This window comes from Mesoplodon mirus (genome assembly GCF_964341445.2).
Source record: "Mesoplodon mirus genome assembly, chromosome: 12".
Taxonomy (NCBI): Eukaryota; Metazoa; Chordata; class Mammalia; order Artiodactyla; family Ziphiidae; genus Mesoplodon; species Mesoplodon mirus.
This window is the reverse complement of record NC_138988.1, coordinates 37,777,738-37,799,814: the sequence shown is the minus strand read 5'-3', so window position 1 is coordinate 37,799,814 and position 22,077 is coordinate 37,777,738. Positions and strand designations below refer to the sequence as shown.

General features: G+C 55.0%; 1 protein-coding gene across 4 annotated transcripts in view; it reads left to right on the top strand.

Moving 5' to 3' along the window:
- The window catches only part of MAPKAPK3 (MAPK activated protein kinase 3), a 37,319-nt gene extending 15,674 nt beyond the window's left edge, over window positions 1-21,645 (top strand). For all 4 annotated transcript variants that reach the window (XM_082638651.1, XM_082638650.1, XM_082638652.1 and 1 more), the window contains exons 3-11: window positions 12,616-12,755; window positions 13,915-13,979; window positions 14,442-14,521; window positions 16,517-16,640; window positions 17,847-17,922; window positions 18,251-18,375; window positions 19,056-19,141; window positions 19,413-19,493; window positions 20,198-21,645. In XM_082638651.1, the coding sequence (XP_082494777.1) occupies window positions 12,616-12,755; window positions 13,915-13,979; window positions 14,442-14,521; window positions 16,517-16,640; window positions 17,847-17,922; window positions 18,251-18,375; window positions 19,056-19,141; window positions 19,413-19,493; window positions 20,198-20,350 (930 nt within the window). In that variant the 3' untranslated portion in view covers window positions 20,351-21,645. The remainder of the gene's footprint in view (window positions 1-12,615; window positions 12,756-13,914; window positions 13,980-14,441; window positions 14,522-16,516; window positions 16,641-17,846; window positions 17,923-18,250; window positions 18,376-19,055; window positions 19,142-19,412; window positions 19,494-20,197) is intronic.
- The last annotated feature ends 432 nt before the right edge of the window (window positions 21,646-22,077 follow it).

Here is a 22,077-nt window from a genome sequence, read left to right as displayed (position 1 = left end):
TTATTGGCCTTCATGAGGACTCACTTGGGCTCACCCTGCACCTGGGGAAGCCAGCTCCTCGCAGGGTTGGAAAGAATGGTGTGAAAGAAACCACCACCACCACCCCCGCCCCCCAGCCCTTTTGGAACTAAGTAGATTAGGGCCAGTGTAATTGTGATTAAAATTCTGCTCTGTGGGAACCGTGGGGGTGTGTTTAGGGCTGGAGTACCAGGCGGCAGGCAGCCGGTTGTTTGTGGGAACAGGGAGCCTCAGGAGGCCTTTTCAGCGCTGGACAGACCAGAGACACTGAGAAAATTGATTTGGGGTTTATTTGCGGGTTTGGGATTAGGATTGCCCTTTTCTTTAGACTAGGGCTTTGTCCTTGCTTTCTCTTTGTGCTGCTCTCCCTTTTCGGTCTTCTTTGCCTCCTTGTCCCTCTCCTTTCTTCTTTCCCATCTCTGTTTCTCCTGCTCTCACTCCGTCCCTCCCCTCTCAGGCCCTGCCACTCTGTCTTGTGGGTTTCGGGCAGGCAGAGGACAGATGGGGGCTGGTCAGGTGTTCGGGACTCATCCTCGTCACTGAAAGTCTGCCCCACCTCCTAGGGACAGGGTGGGGGTAGGACAGGAAGGAGGAGCACTGCCGCGCCCATGCCGCTCACAGTGTTTCCTCCTGCTCCTGGCCTCGACCAGCTGCTGGCTGCGTTTGCTACCAGAGCAGTGGAGTCAGGAGCATCTGGGCCAAGTCTGTAACCTGAGGCATCCTCCTGTGGAGTGTGGGAGGTCAGCCTTGGCTGTGGCCTCTGCCTGTGGGTCTCCTTTTACGGCTCAATGGTCTGAGCCTTTTGCTTGGGACAATGGTGCAGGACCAGGAGCACTGTGACTCCCAAGGATTCCTGGGCTGAGGTTGGGGAGAGAAGGGGCTGGAGCCAGCTGAAGGAGCCTGCAGAGGGGCTAGGAGGACTTGAGATGCGAGGTGCAGCCTGTGCAACTGTGCGCTGCCCCGCACTAGCTGGGAGAAGCACCCCAGAGCAGCTGGCTCTTTAGCCTGCACCCTGCACCTGCCCTCACCCCCACCTCAGCAAAACTCGCAGTCTGTTTTCAACGTGAAGGATCAGAGCCTTGACCGGCCACATTCATCGCCCCATTCCTAAGGGTTCAGCCTCTAAGGGCTCATAGCTTGTTCCCTAGCTGTTTCCCCAACATAAACAAGCCCCCTTCTCAGGATGTGTCAGAGGGACTGGCCGGTGCTCTCCATGCCCTCTGGCAGGCAGCAGCATAAGGGGTGGGGATGGGGATAAGAGCACCCACTTATCCCTTGAATGCTTCTGACATGCTAAACACAAGCACAGCAGACTCTTAAGAATGGGTTGTGATCACCCCCGTGTCATGGATGCAGAGACTGAGATTCATGAAGGCGAAGTAACCCTGGAACCCTGGCCTGTCTGGCAGCCAGATGGTGGCTCTCAGCCATCCTTCCCTGTGTGCCAGGCTCAGTGGGTATCAGGAGCTGGGCCCCTCTCCCAGGCCAGTCTGCCCCTGATGAGCCCCATATGAGGGGCTGGGCGCTCTGTTTGAAAGGGCCCCCCCTTCTGGCTGTGAAGACCCTTTGGGTGGGCAGCGACTGTGGGCAGTGCCAAGCAAGCAGGCAGGTGGTGGGGCCCCCCTTGCCCGCTGCTGGGGCCGCTCTTGCAAGAGGACAGGCAGCGCGGAGGCTGACTAGAGGGTGCCCCGAGATGCCTCTCCTGAGCCAGCTAGCAATGGTATTGCCAGGGGAACCTGGTCATCTTTGGTGATACCACCAGCAGGGTATGTGTTCTGCTAGGGACAGGAGCTCAGGGGGTTATGACTCAGGTTTGAAGACCCTTCTGTACTGCGCTCTATGGCTGGTTCAATCCTTGAGTCAGCCGAGCCTGTACCAGGGTGTGTCCTTACCCTAGAAAGGCCTGAGAGAGTGAGGGTGAGTCACTGCAGTCCATTCCCATGGTCGGAGTGTCCCTCAGTGCTGGCTGGCTGCCACCCTGGCCTCCCAGAGGGTGGGGCCTTCGTCCCTCTTCCACTTCCCCTTCCTCACAGCTACGGCTCCAGAGACGAGATTTTCCCAGGAGCCAGCTGGGTGTCAGAGGCCTGGGAGCCTTCTAGCTGAACAGGGGCAGGAGAGAGAAAGGGACCAGGGGCCAAGGTCTGCCGGAAGCTTGGGCAGCCAGTTTCCCTGCCTCCCCTGGGAGGAGCCTGAGTAGGGCGATGGCTGCCGGTGCTCACCCAGGCCTGTGTGGGGAGCTGCGGGGACGTGGATGAAGCCAAGGGAAGCGGGAGAGATGCAGAGCAGATATGAAATTGGCTTTGGGAAGAGCAGGTCTGAGGGTGGAGTCAGAAGGTTCCTAAGGGTCTCTGCACCACGTCTCTGGGGGTGGTGCGGTCCATCCTCCCCCCCACCACTTCTTATTCCTTTGTCATCTTTGTAACGTCTCCTCCAGGGGAAAGAGACCAGCTGTCATTCTTCTGAGAGCTAGAGTGTGTTGGGTCCCCTCTCCAGAGCTGACCACAGGCATGGCAAGCTGGGTGCCTCAGCAGGGGTCGCCTGGGCATGACCTCACTCGCCCTGGTCGCTGCCTGTCCTCTGTCGCCCTGCGCGGGCTATGTGGGCGTCACTGCAGCACAACTGGCCAGTTGGGGGCACAGATTCTGTGGCCAAGGTGGGGTCTCCTCATGAGGAGGGACCATTGAAGAGACATTTTTGAGATTAGAATAAAACACTTACGTTTGCTAAAAATTGTCCAGTCTTATGAGGAAGATGTCTTCTTTTTACACTGTCACAGAAGAAATAGAACCAGGGTAACATTTCACCAATTATGTAGCTGATTTTGACAGAAAAATCCTTTTTTCCTCTAAGAAGTTAGATGATAATAGAAGCTGGACTCTCTGAGTATGCACTCAGGGGGCTCGCAAGGCACCTGTGTGGCCTCTCCTCAGCCCCCTGTGGGAAGGCTGTGGGTGGGATGCTGGGATCTGGCACCTGCCTGGGGCAGAGGGAGTTGATCCTGCTACTTACACACTGTGTAACCTCCGGGAGGGGGAGGAGGTTGTAGCTCTTTCTGGGCCTCTTTCCCTGCCTGTAAAGCAGGTGCCGATAGTCTCGGACCTGGCTGCCCCCCTCCCTTCGTTGCCATGGGTGAGGAGAGTGCATATCCATTTCACAGATGAGGAACTGGGGCTCAGGGAGATATTAGGGGACAGGTCCAAGGTCACCACACACTTTGCAGAAGGGGACATTGCCCAAAAGGATGCATGGAGGAGTTGAAGATGTAAAGGTGTTTGCCACCTGGGAGAGTGGGGATGTGCCCTCTCCTCCAGTCTGCCAAAGCTGAGGGCTGGGTTAGTTCCCTGACTTAGGTCCCTAGCTCTCAACCTTGCTTCCCATGCCCCAGGGTCCCTCCCCTGAGATTAGCCATGATCTTCCCACCCTGGAGGGTCTGCCCCTCCTCACTGAGCCTTTCATAGCAGCAGTATCCATAGACTTTTTTTTTTTTTTTTTTTTGCAGTACGCGGGCCTCTCGCTGTTGTGGCCTCTCCCGTTGCGGAGCACAGGCTCCGGACGCGCAGGCTCAGCGGCCATGGCTCACGGGCCCAGCCGCTCCGCGGCATGTGGGATCTTCCCGGACCGGGGCACGAACCCGTGTCCCCTGCATCGGCAGGCAGACTCTCAACCACTGCGCCACCAGGGAAGCCCTCCATAGACTTGATTCTTGGTCTACCTCTCAGGATCTGAGACCATTTCTGTGACCTGCTGGCTTGGAGGGAGTCTGCCTCCCTGGGTCCCAGAGGCTGCACCTGAATTTCCCCAAATTCTGGAGAATAGGGAGGTGAAGAGTGTGAGACCACCTCAGGGCAAGACCCAGGGGAATCCTGAAGCCAAGCAAACCTCAAAGCCTATTTCCACTCAGTGTGCACTTGGCACTGTGCTAATCTGAGCTCTCTGTGTGTTCTCATTCTGTCCTCGTGGCCACCTGGGAACATGAGTACTGTCACTATCCCCATTTTCCAGATTGGGCCAGTGAGGCTCAGAGAGGTTGAATGGCCTGCCCAAAGCCACAGGTGAGTGGAGGATGGAACTGGCCTCTGCATCTGGCATGCAGGTCTGTCTGACCCAGAGCCCTGTGGCCACAACTGGTCTTTCATAGTGCATGGACCCTGGCCTGGGGCACTGGGACCTGGGCCTGCTCCAGCTAGCACTCATGTTCCCACTGGTCCTCTCCTTCCCTGCCTGGGAGCCTAGCTTAGCTCCCTCTTTCTGGAAGCATTCTTCCCCTCCCCCTCTCATCCCTATTCCTCCCCAGACCTGGCACTTCTGCCTTTGTTTCCACGTTTTCTGGGGCTGGGAGGAAGCAGACAAACAGAGGCCACCAAAATTTAGCAAATTGAAGGAGTTCTTGTGTTCCTGAGATTTGACAATTTCAAAATGCGTGTTGGCTCTCCTGCTGGCAGAGCTTCCTGGAAAGACGTTGGGCCTAGAGCCCCAGCCACTTCCTCCCCTCCCAGGACTCTGGTGGGAGGTGATTAGGGAGGCTCCCAGCCAGTCAGCCACTTCCTCCTGGTCCCCCCACCCCTGCCCCGGCCATCAGGTACCCCACCCTTGGCCTGGAATGGGAGCAGCTGTTTGGGGGCCCTCCTTCTTCCCGGGGCTGGCCTTCCCCATCTTGCCTGCTCTGCCAGGTTCTGGATCTGGAAAGAAAGGAGAAGGGAAGAGAAGGAGCCAGGCGCAATTCCCTAGGGCCTACATCCTCATCAGGCATCCTAATCGGCAGTATCTCATCCATAGACCCCCAAATCCTTGAGTATGGAGTGCCTGTGGCAGCATTCCTAGCCGCAGCTCCAGACCTGGCCCCCAGGCAGGGCCAGTAAATGTTTATAGGGGTCAGGAAGACATCTGTAAAATGTGCAGTCCTCCCTGGGCATGAGGGTTGAATCCTGGTGTCCAAAGGACTCCTGGACTCAGAGGTGGCCATGTGTGAACCATGCGACCCAGAGAAGCTATAGAATATCCTTGAGTCTTAGTCTTCTAAGCTGAAAGTGATGGTCAGTGAGGCCCTTTTTTTTTTTTTTTTTGAGGTACGGGGGCCTCTCACTGTTGTGGTCTCTCGTGTTGCGGAGCACAGGCTCCGGACGCACAGGCTCAGCGGCCATGGCTCACGGGCCCAGCCTCTCCGTGGCATGTGGGATCTTCCTGGACCGGGGCACGAACCTGCGTGCCCATCGGCAGGCGAACTCTCAACCACTGCGCCACCAGGGAAGCCCCAGTAATGCCCTTTTTGAAGGGCAAGAGCTAACAGGTGTGTAACATGCCTGGCAGATGGCAGGGGCTCTGTGAACATCCACCACCGTTGTAATGACCGCCAAGGGGCAGAGCCTGATCTAGCCCCAGGGCTGTGGGGCCAAGCTCCACACATGAAAGGAACAAAGCAGCCGCCTGCATCGCCCTCACTGCCTAGAAGCCAACAGGTCTGGATCTAAGTTTTGACTCTCACTACCCAGCTATGTGACTTTGAGCAAGTCACTTAACCTCTCGGAGTCACAGGCTCCCCACAGGAAAAGGATGATGCTGGTTCTTCTCAGGATGTGATGAGTACTGAGTGAGGTCGTATCTATGACCAATCACTGTGGCCAACACAGCAGTGGCCAAGCACCAGGGAGGGACGGTTGTTATTAAGGGTGTGCTATCCCTGTCCTGACTCCGTCAGTCCTTAGGCGTTCAGCTGGGGCCTGGGCATTTGGGGTCAGTAGATCATGTGAGCCGACCTCCCTGGAACTTAAGCTGCTGAGGAGGAGAAGTGAACAGACAGGGTGAGACGGAGGACAGGATATGGCCAGAACTTAACGAAGTGAGGTCTGATCTGGCATGGGGCCAACTAATCCATAGCTGCAAAATCGGTTCAGTTAGCTCTCTTAATGAGCTGCGAAAGCTGGGGAAATTAGTGCATGAGAGAATAATGGCACATGTCTGAGGCTCTAATTTGAAACCAGGGCTAAAAAGTTAGATTTGACATGACCAGCAACTCTCCAAATAGCATTGGTGCCCTTGTGGGGAGGGAGAGGGTGAAGTCAGTGACGGGGGGATGAGTCTGGGTTTATAAGGAAGATACTGAGGCCTTAAAAAGGAAACTCCTGCTTCAAACCCTGAACTAGAGGTCAGTCTCTACCACCCCATCCCGAGGCTATGGCCTCTGCTCTAAGTAGGCAAAGCAGCCAGCAAGGGTCCCACTAGCTGGCCAGGGGCAAGGGTGCAGAGTATTAATAACCACCTGCTGCTCACAGCACAAGGCAGGGTGGTCTCAACAGCTGGCTGTAAAATGAATCCTGCTCTTCCAGTGGTGTCTCTCATAAAATTAGAGATATGTTCCCATGGGAAAATAATCCCAAATAATTACAGAACTGGGAGCCAGAAGGGACCTCAGATATGGCTGAGTTGAAAAACTCTTAACAAGGAGGGAGTTTAGTAAATTCAAAGTGCTTTTTCTCATCTATAACTTCCCTCTGTAGAGAATTGGGGTTCTCCACAGTGAAAAAAATGAGTCGCAAACCTAGATTTTCCCATAATATTCTGTTCAGTTCTACTGCCTGAGTGTTTGGCGCTGAGCGTGTGTAACTGGTGTAATTGACAGCCTGGAGATGCAGCTCCTGAGTGTTCCAGCCTGCCCTTGCCTGAGGCTGGGGTGAGACCCGCAGGGTGGGAGAGAAGGTGTTGGGGGACACAGCAGTCCTTCCTGCCTCTCTCCTCTCTATCCTCCGGCATCAAACCAAGCTGGAATCCCAAGAAAGTGGAAATAATGGGACTTTAGTGGCCCACAGAGCAGTGAGAGGAAGTGGATCCCTGGCCTCCATGAGGTTCCCTTTGCTGTAGGGTTAATAATGTCTCTTGAGCTGTGGGCTGTCATGAAATCCAGAGTTCATATTTTTTCATTTGCTGCTGCTTCACTGATGGGAGAGATTATAAACCAGCTGTCTTCCCCTGGAAGGAGTGGGTGTTCCGGCACAGGCCACAGCAGTTTGGCCTGGGCTGCAGGTTCATTGGCTGGGAATGTGGAGGTTGGGATGGAGTGGGAGAGGCTGCTTGTCCAGCCCGGGGCCTTGGGGCCTCGTGTGTATGTGTGTGTGTGTGTGTGTGTGTGTGTGTGTGTGAGACAGGTACTGTGAACACTTACTTGAAAAGAGCTCATCCTGGGGTGAGCTGGATGTGGACGCTGGCTGTGTGGGTGGGCATGTGGGCCTGGGAAGAAGGGTGAAGAAGGGTGTTGGGGGCTGGTCCCAAGGCTGTGTCTTACAGAGTCACTGCAGACATCCCAGCTCTGTTTGATGCTCTAGGAAGGCAGACAGAGTACTTTTACAGCTCTGGGCAATGTGAGGTGATGGCTCCTGCAGTGGAGATGGGGCCTCAGTGGGAGAGGAGGTCTGAGCAGAGGGTCTAGGCTTGGTCACCTGCCCAGAAAAGGCTGTCACAGGTTGAGTTGTAGCAGCAAGACCCCCAGTCTTTCTTGGGCACCTCTCTGTGCCCAGTTCTCTGCTAGGCACTTCAGAGAAATAGAAAATATTGGACAAATAAATGGACAGATGGATGGGCCTTATTCTCTGAGGGGATCAAAATCAACATCACAGAGTCTAGAGACACAAACATACCATGGCCCACACACTGACACACATTTCCCAGCCCCATACCACATACACCCGTACACGCCCACACCCCTTATGTGCACGTACTCGTGTACATTTACCGATGTTTCCATGCACACACACACACACACCCCTACTCACATCCCTGCTCGTGCACACACCCATGCACCTATGCACACATTTATTTCAGAACAAGTTTCCCAAGTCTTGCAAGTAGTAGTTTTGGCCAGTGCCTCTCTGACTCAGGGCCACCCCGTCCTCTCATTTCCCCTCAGGGAGGGGTTGTCTGGATGCTCTCTCAGGAGTCCTGTTCTCCTCCCTGTCCAGCCTTACCTTACTCCAGCCTGGTGACCCCAGGGCAATGACTTCATCCTTCAGAGCCTCATTTTCCTCACTCTATAAATTGGGGCTGATGGTCCCCGCCCTGCTTGCCTCACAGGGTGGCACCAGCACTCCCATGAGATAAGGGAAAAGAGTGTTTTGTAAACTGTAAATTGTTTTCCAAACAGTCAAATGCTGCTGTTGTTTTCCCAGCTCCCGAACTCAAGAGTTCCTCCACCTACATGTAAACCCTGTGCTTGGGTGGAAAGGGACACAGCGTGGAGATAGGGAGGAGGCCTGGCCAGTTCTGAGGCTCCCATTCCACCTGGAGAGCTGGAGGGGCGTGGGCCCCTCTGCCCTCAACCTTTGCTGGGGTCCACTGTCTGGTGGGGTTGGCAGGGGTCTCGGCTCTCTGGCTACGGGCTCTGGGGGTAGGTGAGAGAATTTGGCAAAGGAGAGTAAGGGGAGAAGGGAGAGGTGGAAACCACATAATCAAAGACTGAGGCTAGAGCATTGTCATTTGATCAAAGAAATATGGTCTCAAATTCGATGTTTGTGTAACTTCAGTGGGGGCCCACAACTCAAGGAGAGCTGGGAGCCCTCCCTTAGGAGGAAGCCAGGGTTCCGTCTCACAGGCATATAAGGGAGCCTGCTGGGCAGTAGCTGGAGCTGTGGAGCTGTCCAGGAGCCATCACAGGCCCTCCAGCTTTGGTGAACCCCTGGGGGGCTCAGGGGATGTAGGATGGGAGTGAGGATGGGGTACGGGTATGTTGCATTGTCAGAAGGTCACCCCATCTTCTTTTCTTCCCAGCTGTGGCTGGGGACCAAGATACCGGGTGGCCCCCAGCAGCTTCAGGCATTTGAATACGGGGTCAGTGGAGACCAGAGGCTGCTCCATGGGGACAGTGCTGTGGGAGTGGGGCTACTGACCCCACTTTGCAAGGAGCCCCTGACCAGAGGTCCTCCCTGTGGTTCCCATCCCCCCCAGTCTAGCCCAAGCCCTGCATCTTAACACAAGGGAAACAGAGACACAGAGAGGCAAAAGGTCCCAGGTCACGCTGAGAATAAGAGTAGAACCTGGGGCTCCTGTCTCTTAGCCCTGTACTCATTCCCATGCCTGGGAAGACGGGGCTCTTGCTTGGGGACACCTTTCGTGAAGGATAGTGAAGCCTCATATACTTGCATGAATGAAGCCAACTTGTAGCAATGGCCTTGTGGGCTGGAGGAGTCAGGATGGGCTCCTTGGAAGAGGAGGTAAAGTTCACCAGAGAGGGTAGGTTAGGTACAGTGGGGAGGAAGTCTGTCCAGGTTGTCATGTCTTTCATTTGTTGAGCCTTCCTGGGTCCTCAATTTAATCTTGTTCTCTCCTCATGATTGGTTGTGAGGGTTTCTTCCCTTTATCCCCACTTTATAGATTTGTTCATGAAATCTACAGATATTATTTGAGCCAGTGCTCTGTGCCAGTACTGGGACCCAGAGGTGACCAGGCAGACTGGCCCTGCCCTTGGGGGCCCACAGTCTGAGGCCAGAGGCAGCACAATGCCAGCCTGACTGGGGAAACGGCTGCATGATCTGGGGCCGGTTATTTCACCTCGCTGTGCCTCAGTTCCTCAGCTAAAGAATGGTGGTAATAAAGTCCCTTCCTCCTAATGTTTCTCAAGTGCTCAGAACAGAGCCAGGCATATTGAAAGTGTAACGTCTATATGTGTGTGTGTTTTTTAAAAGAGTTATCAAAGGAACAAGTTAATTGTAGGTCGTGAGCAAGTGATGCACAGGAGGGAGTAAAAAAGGGTGATGATGCGGGAGCTTTCTGGGAAGCTGGCAACATTTTCTGTCTTGATGGGGGTGTGGGTCACAGGGTGTATGCAACTGTCAAAATTCATTGAACTAGACTCTTGAGATCTGTGTATGTAAAGTATACCTCAATAAAAAAGCATATATAGAAAGAAAGAAAAATAAAGGATGAAGGGAGAATAAGGACCCTCGAGGTCCTCTTTAGACACGTTGTCAGGGAGGGCTTCTGAGAGGAGGTGTCTTTGGGGATACTCCTAGGAGAGGAGAAGACTTTGGCAAGGGGGAAGAAAGATGAGAACACTGAGCCTCTAAGAGGTTTGGGGCTGCACTCAAGGTCACCCTGAGAGATCAAGAGAGACAGCCCTGGAGGTTTCTTGGCAGCTGGCCCTGGGTGGGCCCAGGTGCAGGGCTCTGTAATCTCCCCTTTAGAGAGACCTGGAGGCATTTATTGTGTTTTCTAGGGGCAGTTCTCTCCCCACCCCTGTGCCTGTTCTCAGGGCCTTGGCACTCAGAGAAGGACTATTTTAATCCATGTGGTAAATGGGATCCTAAATATGGACTGAGTAGGGTGGGAGGCATTGAGAGGCTCCAGCTCAGGACAGCTCCACCTGCTTCTCCTCCTCAGCGAAGCACAGGGTGCAGGCTCAGGCCATCCATCTTCCTCCTCCCTTCCCTCTCACACCCCGGTCTCCTTCCAGCCCCATGCCCATCATCCCATCCTTTGTTTGTTCAGGAGCCCAGTGTTTTCTGCCAGACCCCAGCCGGGGACTCCCAGGTAATCCTGACCTGTCTGTACCTTCAAGCTGCTTCCAGGCTGGTGGAGGTACAGAGGCAAAAACCACTGAGGGAGGTGCTGGGAGCACTTTCCAGAGGAGGAGACATCTGAACTGACACCAAAACCTTCCTCAGAAAAAGGGAGTTGGCCCAGTAGAGGAGATGGAGCAAGAGTGCACCTGGCATAGGCAGAGAGTGAGGCCTGTTTGGAATCAGAACATACATCATTCTGACCAGAATCAAGTGCTCTGGGGCCAGGGTAGCAGGAAATGAGCTGGGAAAGGAAGACGAGCTCTGGATGCCAGGCAAGGAGGTGGCCTTTATTTGGAGCACTAGGGCTGGCGATTTAGAGTGGGGGTGGGGATAGGTAGTGAAGGACCAGAGAGAAAGAGGTAGGGCTGAGGACCCCACCGAAAGCATTTCAGCTGTGAGCTTGGGATTTTAGGAGAGAAGAGAGAGGACCCTGGTACCGGGGCCGGGTACCAGAAGCAGGGCAGAGTGAGGAGAGGGTCCAGGAGCCTGCCTGGGGGCCCTGGCAGGACATGGTCAGGTGGGCTAGGGAAGAGGTGGCAGGAGGCAGGGAGAAGTGTTAGGAGGCCAAGCAGAGAAGGGGTGCAGAGAGGACAGAGCAGGGAGGGAGGATGGTGCATCTTTGGTCTTGTGGCTAAAGCCTGAGGTGCCCCTGGCTTGAGTCACCTCAGGACACAGTGTGGTGGGGGGAGCTGATGTGGTGAGTGGGGGTGACCAAGCCTCTACCCACAGTGCTGTTAAGTAAGAAGCCGGTACATGGGAGCTGTGTGGGCAGAACAGAGGAGGCAAAGGCAGCATGAGCAAGGGATCCATGGTTTCCAGGCTGGGAGTGTCTGCATACAGCCGTCTCCATGCACACCCCAATTCTGAACTGGTTAGTGGAGAAGGAACCCCGGAGCTGGTGGAGGGGCTTGCCCAGCTCCTTGCACCCCACACTAGGATCAAGCTCCAGAGACCAAGGGGCAAGCAGATGCAGGGACCCACTGCCTTCATTTCCGCCCCAGTTGATCTTTGCCTAGGGAGCTTGGTCCCAGAGCCTGCCCACACATGCCCTGGCAGAGGGGAAACCATCCTGCGGAAGAAGAAAGCAAGGCCCAGGGTGGCCCAGGGTCCGGCGGGTACTGAGCAAGATGGAGCTGGTCTGAGCCTATCTTGGGTTCCAACCCTGGTCTTCAGCCCTGTTCAGCCAGGAAGCAAATGTGAGCAGCCTTACGCAGGGGATGGCTTGTCCCTGCTCTCCCCATTCTGGGCCACCTCACCCTGCAGGCTGACTTCTCCACCCCCTACACCTCCTCTGAGCATGGCCACTTCAGGGTCTTGCTCATTTCTGGTGATTGGCCGTAAGGTTGACAGCCACAGCCCAGGGCTGAGTTAACCTGAACAAGGATCCTGACGCCCACCCACGTGCTGCCTGCCTTGATGTGATGCATCCTGTGGGGATGACTATTATTACTCCATTTTACAGAGTTGTGGGCTGGAGCCATGAATGTTTGCTTGAGGTCACAGTGAGTCATTGGAGGAATTTAGCTCCAAGCCCAGACCTCACCCCACCAGGCGGTCACTTCCCTCGAGCAGGATCCTCCTTGCCGCCAACCTCTACCTCTGGTCCACAACCCTCATGCCATCTCACTGTAAAAATGAGGCTCTGGGGATGTGTGGCTCCTGGCCTGGGGTCTCACAGGTGATGTGTGATTTTTCTACGAAGTCCACTCAATTTCCACCTCAATTGCTGTCCCCAAGAAGGGAGGCAGGGGCTTCTCTGGCCTCTGAGCCCTTCCAAGCTTTCAGCTACTTTCCAGGGCTTCCTGAGCTACCAGCTAAGCTGCTTGAAGCTGACCCTCAATCAAGTCCAGAGACTCATTGGATCACCAATCAGGAAAACCTGGATTTGAATCCTCATTTTGCCCTTCATAAACTGGGGGACCTTAGGCAGGTCACAGGCCTCTCTCAGGTTACGTGTCCTTGTCTGCAAAGTGAGGGCAGTGGCACTACTGCGTGGCTCCAGTAGGGGAAGTGGATTTTAGGCCTGACACTTTCTGTGCCTACCTGCCCTCAGCTCCTGTATGACAGCCCCAAGGCCCGGCAGGAGGTGGACCACCACTGGCAAGCCTCGGGCGGCCCCCACATTGTGCGCATCCTGGATGTGTATGAGAACATGCATCACAACAGACGCTGTCTCCTCGTCGTCATGGAATGGTATGCTGGCCCACCCTGCCTCAGCGCCTCATTACACCCCTGTGGCCCCCAGGCTCCCGCCATTCTTTAGGAGCTGTCTCTGTTCTTCAGATAGCATCTCCGGGAGGCCCCCCCAGCCTCTGAAGGGTCGTGGACCTGCGCAGCTGGCCACAAGGGCCTTCCTGCAAGGGTGGGAAGAAATCCACAGGGGCTCTAATGTGGCCTCCCTGGGTATGATTTCCACTCTGTGAGGAGGGGCTGGAAGAGTTGAATGTAGGGGGTGGGGGAGAGATGTGGGGAAGAGTGAGAAGTACACTGTCCTCTCAGCTTTCTCCTTCCCACCTGGATTGGTGCTCCCACGACCCTACCAGGTGCTGGGTGATCAGGGCCTAGATCCAGGAGCCAGCGGCTTCCTCCACCCTGGGCTTCTCCCACAAGCACTGTGGCTCAACCCTAACCTTCCTCAGACCCTGGGCCCTGTGTCTTGGCCTCCAGCTCCTCCCTGTCTGCCTTTAAAGTTCCCCCTCACACCACAGGGTAGCAGCTCTTGAGTCAGATTTGGGGTTCAGATCCTGGCTCTGCCACCCACTAGCTGTGTGACCTTGGGCAACTGCTAACCTCTCTGAATCGCTGTAACTCCCATGTAAAATGTGGAGGGAGATCTTAATGTAGCATTCACCCTGTTCATTCTAAGTGCTCTATGTGTATTGCTGAATCAATCTTCACAACTCTGTGAGGCTGGTGCTATAATCCCTGTTTTACAGAAGAGGAAGGTGAGGCACTGAGAGATGAAGGGACCAGTCCAGGATTACACAGCAGTGCACAAAAAGGGTTTGCCCAGGGCACAGCACACAGTAGGTGCTCAGAAAACAGTGGCCATGATGATGATAACTGACATCTCCTTCCTCACTTGGGGAAATCTGGATGAGGGTGGGGCTGCCAGGTAGGGGCAGTGCCCCTGGGAACACAGGTGCTCCTTGGTTAAGATCCCTAGTTCTAAGAGTTGAGTTCAACCCACCCAAGCCAACAGCCCACCTTGCACCAGGCTCTGCAAGGCACAGGGAGGCTGAAGGTGACCGTTCCCCAGAAGAGCAGCAGGGCTGGAGGCCTGGGCCCATGACTCGGGGCAGGGGCAGGTTGATGCCTGATTCTCCTCCTCCCTGCCCACTTTCTCTAATAGCATGGAAGGCGGTGAGTTGTTCAGCAGGATTCAGGAGCGTGGCGACCAAGCTTTCACTGAGAGAGGTGTGTACGTGTAGCTGCACTGGGGATTTGGGCTGAGATGGCTCACACAGAGTTTCTTTGTGATGCTGGGCAAGGCCCTGCTCCTCTCTGTGCCTCAGTTTCCCCAGCTGAATAAGAGAGGGTGGGACAGAGTGTTTATCTCCCAAGGGGTTCTGTGAGTCTGTGACACCTTGTCAGAGATGGGCTCTCCATGGCCTTGGGATGGAGGACTCCATGCCTCTTGGTGCCAACCAACAATTGAGCTGGGGAGAGGTAGCCCAGGCCTGCTGAAAGAGCCCCAGATGAGATGAGGGCATCCCCAGAGGAAACTAGGGTGACCAGGGTGTGGGTATGGGATGGGGGCCCTGGGTGGGAGGAGTGCACCATCTTGTGCTTTCCCAGGAGGGATGATGGGGTGGGGCCCCCTAGGCTGCCTGACCCTTGACTGACATCCGTGACCCTCTCCTCTGTCTCTGTTTGCAGAAGCTGCAGAGATCATGCGGGATATTGGCACCGCTATCCAGTTTCTGCACAGCTGGAACATTGCCCACCGAGATGTCAAGGTGAGGCTTCAGGATCCAGGTTCGGAGACCAGGGAAAAGAGTACCATCTACAACCCTCAATGGTCCCAGCATCCACTAGATGAAGACCACGTTCCTCGGTTGGCATTCAAGGCCTCTTCCCCCTGGCCAAGACTGCTCTTCTCAACCTTTTCTCCCATGGTTCCAGCATATTCATTCTGCTCTAGCCAGATGGGTCTCCTTGTTTCCTTCAAACACTGTATAATCCCAATAGCCATAAGAATAATTGAATGCCTACTTCAAGCCAGTAGTCCTGATAAGCATCTCATTTAATCCTCACCCAGCCCTGTGAGATGGGTGCCATTACCCATTTGACAGATGAGGAAACCGAGGCTCAGAGAGAGATTGTCTTGCTCAAGGCTGTGCAGTTGCTGCACTGGGATTCATGCATTCATTTGTTCATTCAGCAAGGATTTTGTGGTGACAATGTGCCAGGCCTCAGGAAGGGGCTGCCTTACAATATTGGGGCTTCTGTGAAGTAACAGCCATAGTTTCCATAGGTGGAGCCCTCTAATGTCAACATTTTAGGGGAAAGAAGCCATTTGCTGGGCACTGGATGAAGGAGCTGAGGTAATCCCAGTTGCTGGACCTGCTTGCCCTTCCAGTGGATGGGCTTGAGAGATGTTCTCTCCAAACTTCCTATCCAGGGAGGACTGACTCTTACAGGTGATCAAGATCAGATGGATGAAATGCAAACCGAGGCAGCCTTACATACACACATGAACACACATCCATGTGCCAGCCACCATCAGAGTAGAATCTGCAACTCCTGGGCCCTCAGCCCCACACTTAGAGCATGACACCCCCAGGTTTATTTCCTCCTAAGACTGGGCAGAGGAGACCTGAGGGCCCAGCTGCTGCATCAGGTTCTTCCTCTGGCTGACTACTGCCAACCCATACAGTTATTCTTTGATTTTGGATACACGGGGAGCCACAACAGTCTCACCTTTGCTTTATTTTGCAAAATAAACCATTGCTTTATTTTGGCCCTGGCTTCCTTTTTTTCTCCCAAGGGGAGAAAAGCCTTCTGCCGAGAAGATTCCTTTGTACAGACCAAAACTGCTTCCCTGTTTTTAATCCCAGTCCAAGGTTGGATCATCTCAAACAGGACCTGAGAAATAGCTTTCACTGGCTCCAAACTGGAACTCCATCTAACACCCATCCTTCTACCCCAGCTCTGCCACTCCTCTCCATGGGCCTAGGTCCTACCCATTCATTAAAAACCAGCTTCAGGGCTTCCCTGGTGGTGCAGTGGTTGAGAGTCTGCCTGCCGATGCAGGGGATACGGGTTCATGCCCCGGTCCGGGAAGATCCCACATGCCGTGGAGCGGCTAGGCCCGTGAGCCATGGACTCTGAGCCTGTGCATCCGGAGCCTGTTGCTCCACAGTGGGAGAGGCCACAACAGTGAGAGGCCCCCATACCGCAAAAAAAAAAAAAAAAAAAAAAAAAGAACAGCTTCAGGACTGCCTCCTCCATGCAGATTCCCCACTGCCTTCATCCCTCAGACTCTCTGTGCTCTGCAACCAGGAAGGATGGCCTCTGTGCAGCTCCTGGGGTCTTAGCTCCCAGAGTAACCTCAGGGGGGCTGTCCTGCAGGCTCATTCTGGGCTGGGTACAGGCTGTGTGCTTGGCAGCACTGGCTCGCTTGCAGCCCACCTTCCCCCAGAACCCTCATTTTGGCATCTCAAGGCAGCATCACCAACTCAAGCTCAGAATTTCCTGCCCTTGGGCTCTCCATGGCACTCGGTTATCTGCAGCCTTGGTTGAACAACTGCCTCAGTTTCCCTTCTGTGAGATGAGGTGTCACCTCTCAGCCACATTAGTCTCCTCCATATTTGGCCTATGTTGTTGGTTGCCAAGACCCAGGTCTTTTTAGTGAGATGGACCTGGCTCCTCCTGCATCAGTCTGGATGAGGGAAGATTCTGCCCCCACCTGGTGCCTAACTCCAGACTAATGTTTTCTCTTCCTGGCCCAGCCTGAAAACCTGCTCTACACGTCCAAGGAGAAAGATGGGGTACTAAAGCTTACTGACTTTGGCTTTGCCAAGGAGACCACCCAAAATGCCCTGCAGACTCCCTGCTACACTCCCTATTATGTGGGTGAGTCCTTGGGATATGGTTTGTACCTCTTTACCACACCCGCCTCACCCTGCTGTGGTGTGGGGCAGCCAGTGGGGTGCAGAAGCCAAAGGGTTAAAGCCCAGTGAGGAGGGAGGGGAGGATTCTGTCTGCGAGGAGGCGGTGACTGGGGGGCCGGAGGTTGCAAAAATATTCTCCCAAACTTCAGCTTCTGCTTTTGAAAATAGATCCAGGAAAATTCTGGCTGTGGCCTGTGAGCTGAATGACATCACAGCGGCTCTAAATATATACGTGATAAAAGGCTGCCATCAGCTTGGGATGGAGCCCAACTGCGGTTGTTTTTCTCTGGTTTTTATCTTCCTGGGAGTCATATTCAGAAAGTGGGCAGGCATTTCCTCCTACATTAGAGGGATGCAGGGTACCAGCCACCTGCCTTGTGGGAGAGGGTCCCTTAGGTGAGGGCATGGATGGGACCCGGGGTTGTGCACATACCGACGGTTCCTGGAAAAGCTCCCTGCTCCTCTGTGAGCGGGCAGCCCCCAGATCTGGAGAAGCCCCTGCTGAAAGTGCCCCTTCCTGGAGAGTGGGGTAATGACTCGTTTTACAGAGAGCTCTTCTCCCTCAGGATAAGCCTTCCAAGCCTTCCAAGAGCAGTTTAAGGGGTGGGAAGCCCCCTGAGACAGCTGGAATGGCACTGTTTACCAGAATGTGTTTTGCAGTATTTTGACTTAGAAATCTTCTGGCCTACCCATCTCATTGAACAGATGGGAAGACCAAGGCCCCATGGATGGTAGCCAGGCTGACAGTGGAACCCAGAGCCCTGGCCGTGGCCCCTCCTTACCCATGACCTAGGCTGTACATTCAGGAGGCAAGGGACAGAGGGCAGCTGGTGGGCTGAGGCCCTCTCACCTACGGCAGGACCCCATCAAACCCCAGACTGCCCTCCTCTCCCTCTCCTCCCACACCAAGACTGAGATGGCCCAAAGTAGCTGGGAGGCTATCATTTCTTACAGCCCAGTCTAAATTGGGATTATTTTATCTGGGAGCTGCTTTTCCTCCCGCAACTTCACACACATGCTGCCTTCCCAGAAGGTGCCAGACACCAATCTGGTCTGCCCCATCCCCCAGCTTGGGCACCTGCTCTCCACCTTGTCCAGGATTTAGGCTCCTGCTTGGTCTTGAGGACCCTTGGGACTGAGGCCCCTCCTGTGCCCTCTGCCCTGGTAGCTCCTGAGGTCCTGGGTCCAGAGAAGTATGACAAGTCATGTGATATGTGGTCCCTGGGCGTCATCATGTACATCCTGTGAGTACCATCCATCTCCTGCAACCCCGTGTACCCTCAGAACCACTTCTGCCCCCGCCATCCTTGGTGAGGGGCTTGAGCGGGTCACTCTTCAAGGAGGCTGCCCTTCCCTTCTGGTCATGGGACACCTCTTCTTCAGGCTCCCTGAAGGCCTCCCCATGCCAAGGGCAGATGGTGGTCCTGGGATGAACACCAGAGTTCTGAGGGCTGGTATTACTGCCTTGGTGTCTGGCTGCCTGTCTCCCCAGTCAGGGTCTTGGGGGAGGAGAATGGGTCCACCCTGGCGCTTCCCCCACACCTGTGCCGAATGACCTCTGCCCTCCCCCAGCCTATGCGGCTACCCGCCCTTCTACTCCAACACGGGCCAGGCCATCTCCCCGGGGATGAAGAGGAGGATCCGCCTGGGCCAGTATGGCTTCCCCAATCCTGAGTGGTCGGAGGTCTCTGAGGATGGTGAGTGAATCTCTGCCCCAGCTTGCTCCGCTGGACTCCATAAGCCTTCCTTCTGGGAGAGAACACTTTGGTGTCAAACCGACCTATATTCAGATCCTAGCTTCCCCCACATCCCAGCTTTGTGGTCCTAGGCAAGTCACCTAACCTTTTTGAATCTCAGTTTCTATATCTGCCAAATGGGCTCAAAACCTGCCTCCTCAAAACTTCCTCTAACTCCTGTTTATATTTTCCCTTTGGAGACCACAAACAAGTCTGCCTCATATCAATTATCTATTGCAGCCTAACAAATTACCCCAAACACTTAATGCCTTAAAACAAGGAACAGGGCCTCCCTGGTGGCACAGTGGTTGAGAGTCCGCCTGCCGATGCAGGGGATACGGGTTCGTGCCCCGGTCTGGGAGGATCCCATATGCCGCGGAGTGGCTGGGCCCGTGAGCCATGGCCGCTGGGCCTGCGCGTCCGGAGCCTGTGCTCCGCAACGGGAGAGGCCACAACAGTGAGAGGCCCGCATACCGCAAAAAGAAAAAAAAAAAAAAAAAAAAAAAAAACAAGGAACAGTTATTAGCTCGCTGTTTCTGTGGGTTAGGAATTTGGGAGTGTGTGCAGAGCTGGTGGTCTCTGGGAGGTGGGGACTGGCTCTGAGGAACTTCGCATCCTCACCACTCCCCTCTCTTCACTAGCCAAGCAGCTGATCCGCCTCCTGCTGAAGACAGACCCCACAGAGAGGCTGACCATCACACAATTCATGAACCATCCCTGGATCAACGTGAGTGCCACCTCGTCCTATGGTGGGCAGGGTGTTGAGCTTGAGCAGGGCTGCCAGAAGAGTGATGGCTCCGGAGTCCCTGCCGTGGGCCACAGATGTGCAGTAGTGCCCCACCTATAACCTGCCTTTGCCACCGCTCATGTCAGGCTCCTTCACCTCCCTGAGTCTCCGTTTCCCCATCTGAGACTGGAAGAAAGGGGGTGGGGTGGGGCAGCCAGCGTTGTCCCGGGTGCCCGCAGGTTCTGATCCACGGGCCTGGGACTCCTTCCAGCAATTGATGGTGGTGCCACAGACTCCACTCCACACAGCCCGAGTGCTGCAGGAGGACAAAGACCACTGGGATGAAGTCAAGGTGAGTGGACTCTCCCTTAGCCTCCCTGCAAGTAGCAGGGTTTTGGAAAAAGGGACTCCACGGTGGTGACCACCCAGAACGTGGGTCTTCGGCCCCTCTCACCTTATGTCAGTGACTGCAGCCGCGGTCTGACCGTGGCACTTGGAGCACTGGGCTGCACTACCCCATTCAGGGTGGTGCTCCTGGCTCACGCCCTCAGTGAAGGGGGGCTTTGGGGTCAAACCGACCAAGCTTTGGCCATAATCCCTCCTATGATTTGCAACATTTGGGAGGGTGGTCAGCCTGATTTTAGACTTAGGGGAGGCCAGATTTGAGCCTATGGGGCAGCAGCTCAGAGCCTGGGGCAACCAGGGCACAATCTTCAGGCGCTGGTGCCCTGGGTGCACAGCAAATGGTATCCCCTGCAGGCCTTGTGGTTCTGAGCAGGTGACAATGGTCCAAGTCCCTGTCCTACTTACCCTTGGTATGGTCCCAGGGAGTCACTATACTTTCTGTGCTTTTTTGGATAAGCTCAGTGTCTACCACAATGAACTAGAGTGAAGATCATATGGGGCAAAGGGATGGGCCCAGTGCTGGCTACACAGGGGACACTCGGGCAGCATAGATGGTTACTGCCATCACTGATATTATTAAGGGGCTACTCAGGCAGGAGGTGATGTCTCTTGAGGTCAGTGTACCTGCCCTCCCCCCACATCTGTCCCCAGGAGGAAATGACCAGTGCCCTGGCAACCATGCGAGTGGACTATGACCAGGTGAAGATCAAGGACCTGCAGACCTCTAACAACCGGCTCCTCAACAAGCGGAGGAAGAAGCAGGCAGGCAGCTCCTCGGCCTCTCAGGGCTGCAACAATCAGTAGCTCATGCGGCTGTGGGGGAGCTGGGCCTCAGCCTGGAGGACACACTGGAGGGGCCTGAGGCCCTGACCCAGAGGGCCCAGGCTCATGGTTTTTAACAAAAGGATTATTTTTGTTATGTTTTAATTTGTCACTTGGAACTTCAGGATGGGGGGACGTGACCCTGATCCTTCAGAATTCCAGCCCAGGTTCAGGCCCTAGACAAGGGCCAAAACCTGGGGGCTAGGGAGCCACCTGCTGCAGCTGCAGTGCCTTTGACCAGAGTGGCCTGAATGAACTGTGACTTTGTCCTGCCCCGGGCATGGCCTTAGACGTCTAGGCCACTGGGAGTTGTGGCTGGGCTTCCCTCCTTCTGTGGAAACAGCTCCCTGGAGGGTGGGCAGATGGGCCTGGCCTTGGGAAAGGCATCTGGCCACTGGTTGTCATGGTGACCAGGGACAGAGTTGCTGTCTCTGAATGCTGAGTGAGTGAGCAAGGGAGGGAGAGGGGCAATTGAGGGTCTGCCTGCCTTCTTGGGGAGGCTGCTCTCCCTCACGCTGCATGCCTCTCTCAGGCTCACCCCTCTTTGGTCTCCCTGAGGCTGCAGGGTCAGTCTGCCTGGCTCTCTGGGTGGTCCAGCCCTGTCTTGCTGCAACCCCGTCCCACAGGGCCCTTGGAGTTCTCCTTGCACAGAGTCCCTGGGCCCAGCATCCTGTTACTACCCCCCACCCAAAGAGTAGCCTCTCATCTCACTGTGAGTGGGAGGTATTTTTAACCCTTTTTTTTTTACTTTGGAAATGTCACTGTGACAAAAGCTAAAACAGTTACCCTGCCCCCACCTGCTCACCAAATCCCAGGCAGGAAAGCCTTTCCTTAACTGTTCATCCTCTACTCTGTCTTGATTGATGGCAGGGGTTGTCTCTTGGTGCACTTTTGCGAGAGTGGATAGCTTGGGGCAGGGCCAAAGGCTCCCCGTTAATCAGGGGTCTCTTTCTATACTCCAGGTCAGACCCGAGGCAGTGGAGGGCTGCTGTGTGACGCTTAGAGGGTCTGGTCCTGGCTTTGGCAGAGTCAGAGCAGAGAGTACCCCTTCCTTGCTGGTCCAGGATCACCCAGCCCCACACTGCCCAGGCAGCCTCAGAATGCTGAACGCCTGATATGGGCCTGGCAAGTGCCTGACCCCCGGCCTGTTTGCTGGTTCCTTACACTTCTCTCACGGGCAGGGAAATCCTAGACCATGTCAAATAGGGTGGTCACACTATTTGTAAAACACTGCTGGGTTTTATATCCAGATATTAGTAAACAACATTTTGACATTTTCCCCTTGTTCCTGAGTTTCTCTTTGTCTATATGAGTGGACAAAAGTGGCTAAGGGCATGTCCTCACACCTACTAATGATTTCACTGCTGCTGGACAGGGTGCCTCAGGCCTGGTAAACATGCCAGGCTGACTCCAGGTCCACCCTGGCCTCAACAGGCATGGGAAAGTCATGGGAGCTAAGGGATGGCAGCTGCCCCGTGCCCCCAGCTCTTTGCCTCCTGGTGTGCTACGTGTGTGACACCCACCCCCGGCTTGATGTGTGCCAGCATCTGCCCACAGTGGCCACCCCCAGCTGTGTGCCAGCCTGCTGAAGGGCGGGCAGAGCGCCTGCTGCAGCGCTGAGCTATTTTCAGAAGCTGCCAGATTTCATTTGGCAGCAAGGATGTCAGGGAGGGGAGGGGGCAGGACGCTGGAGACTCCTTTGACTACTC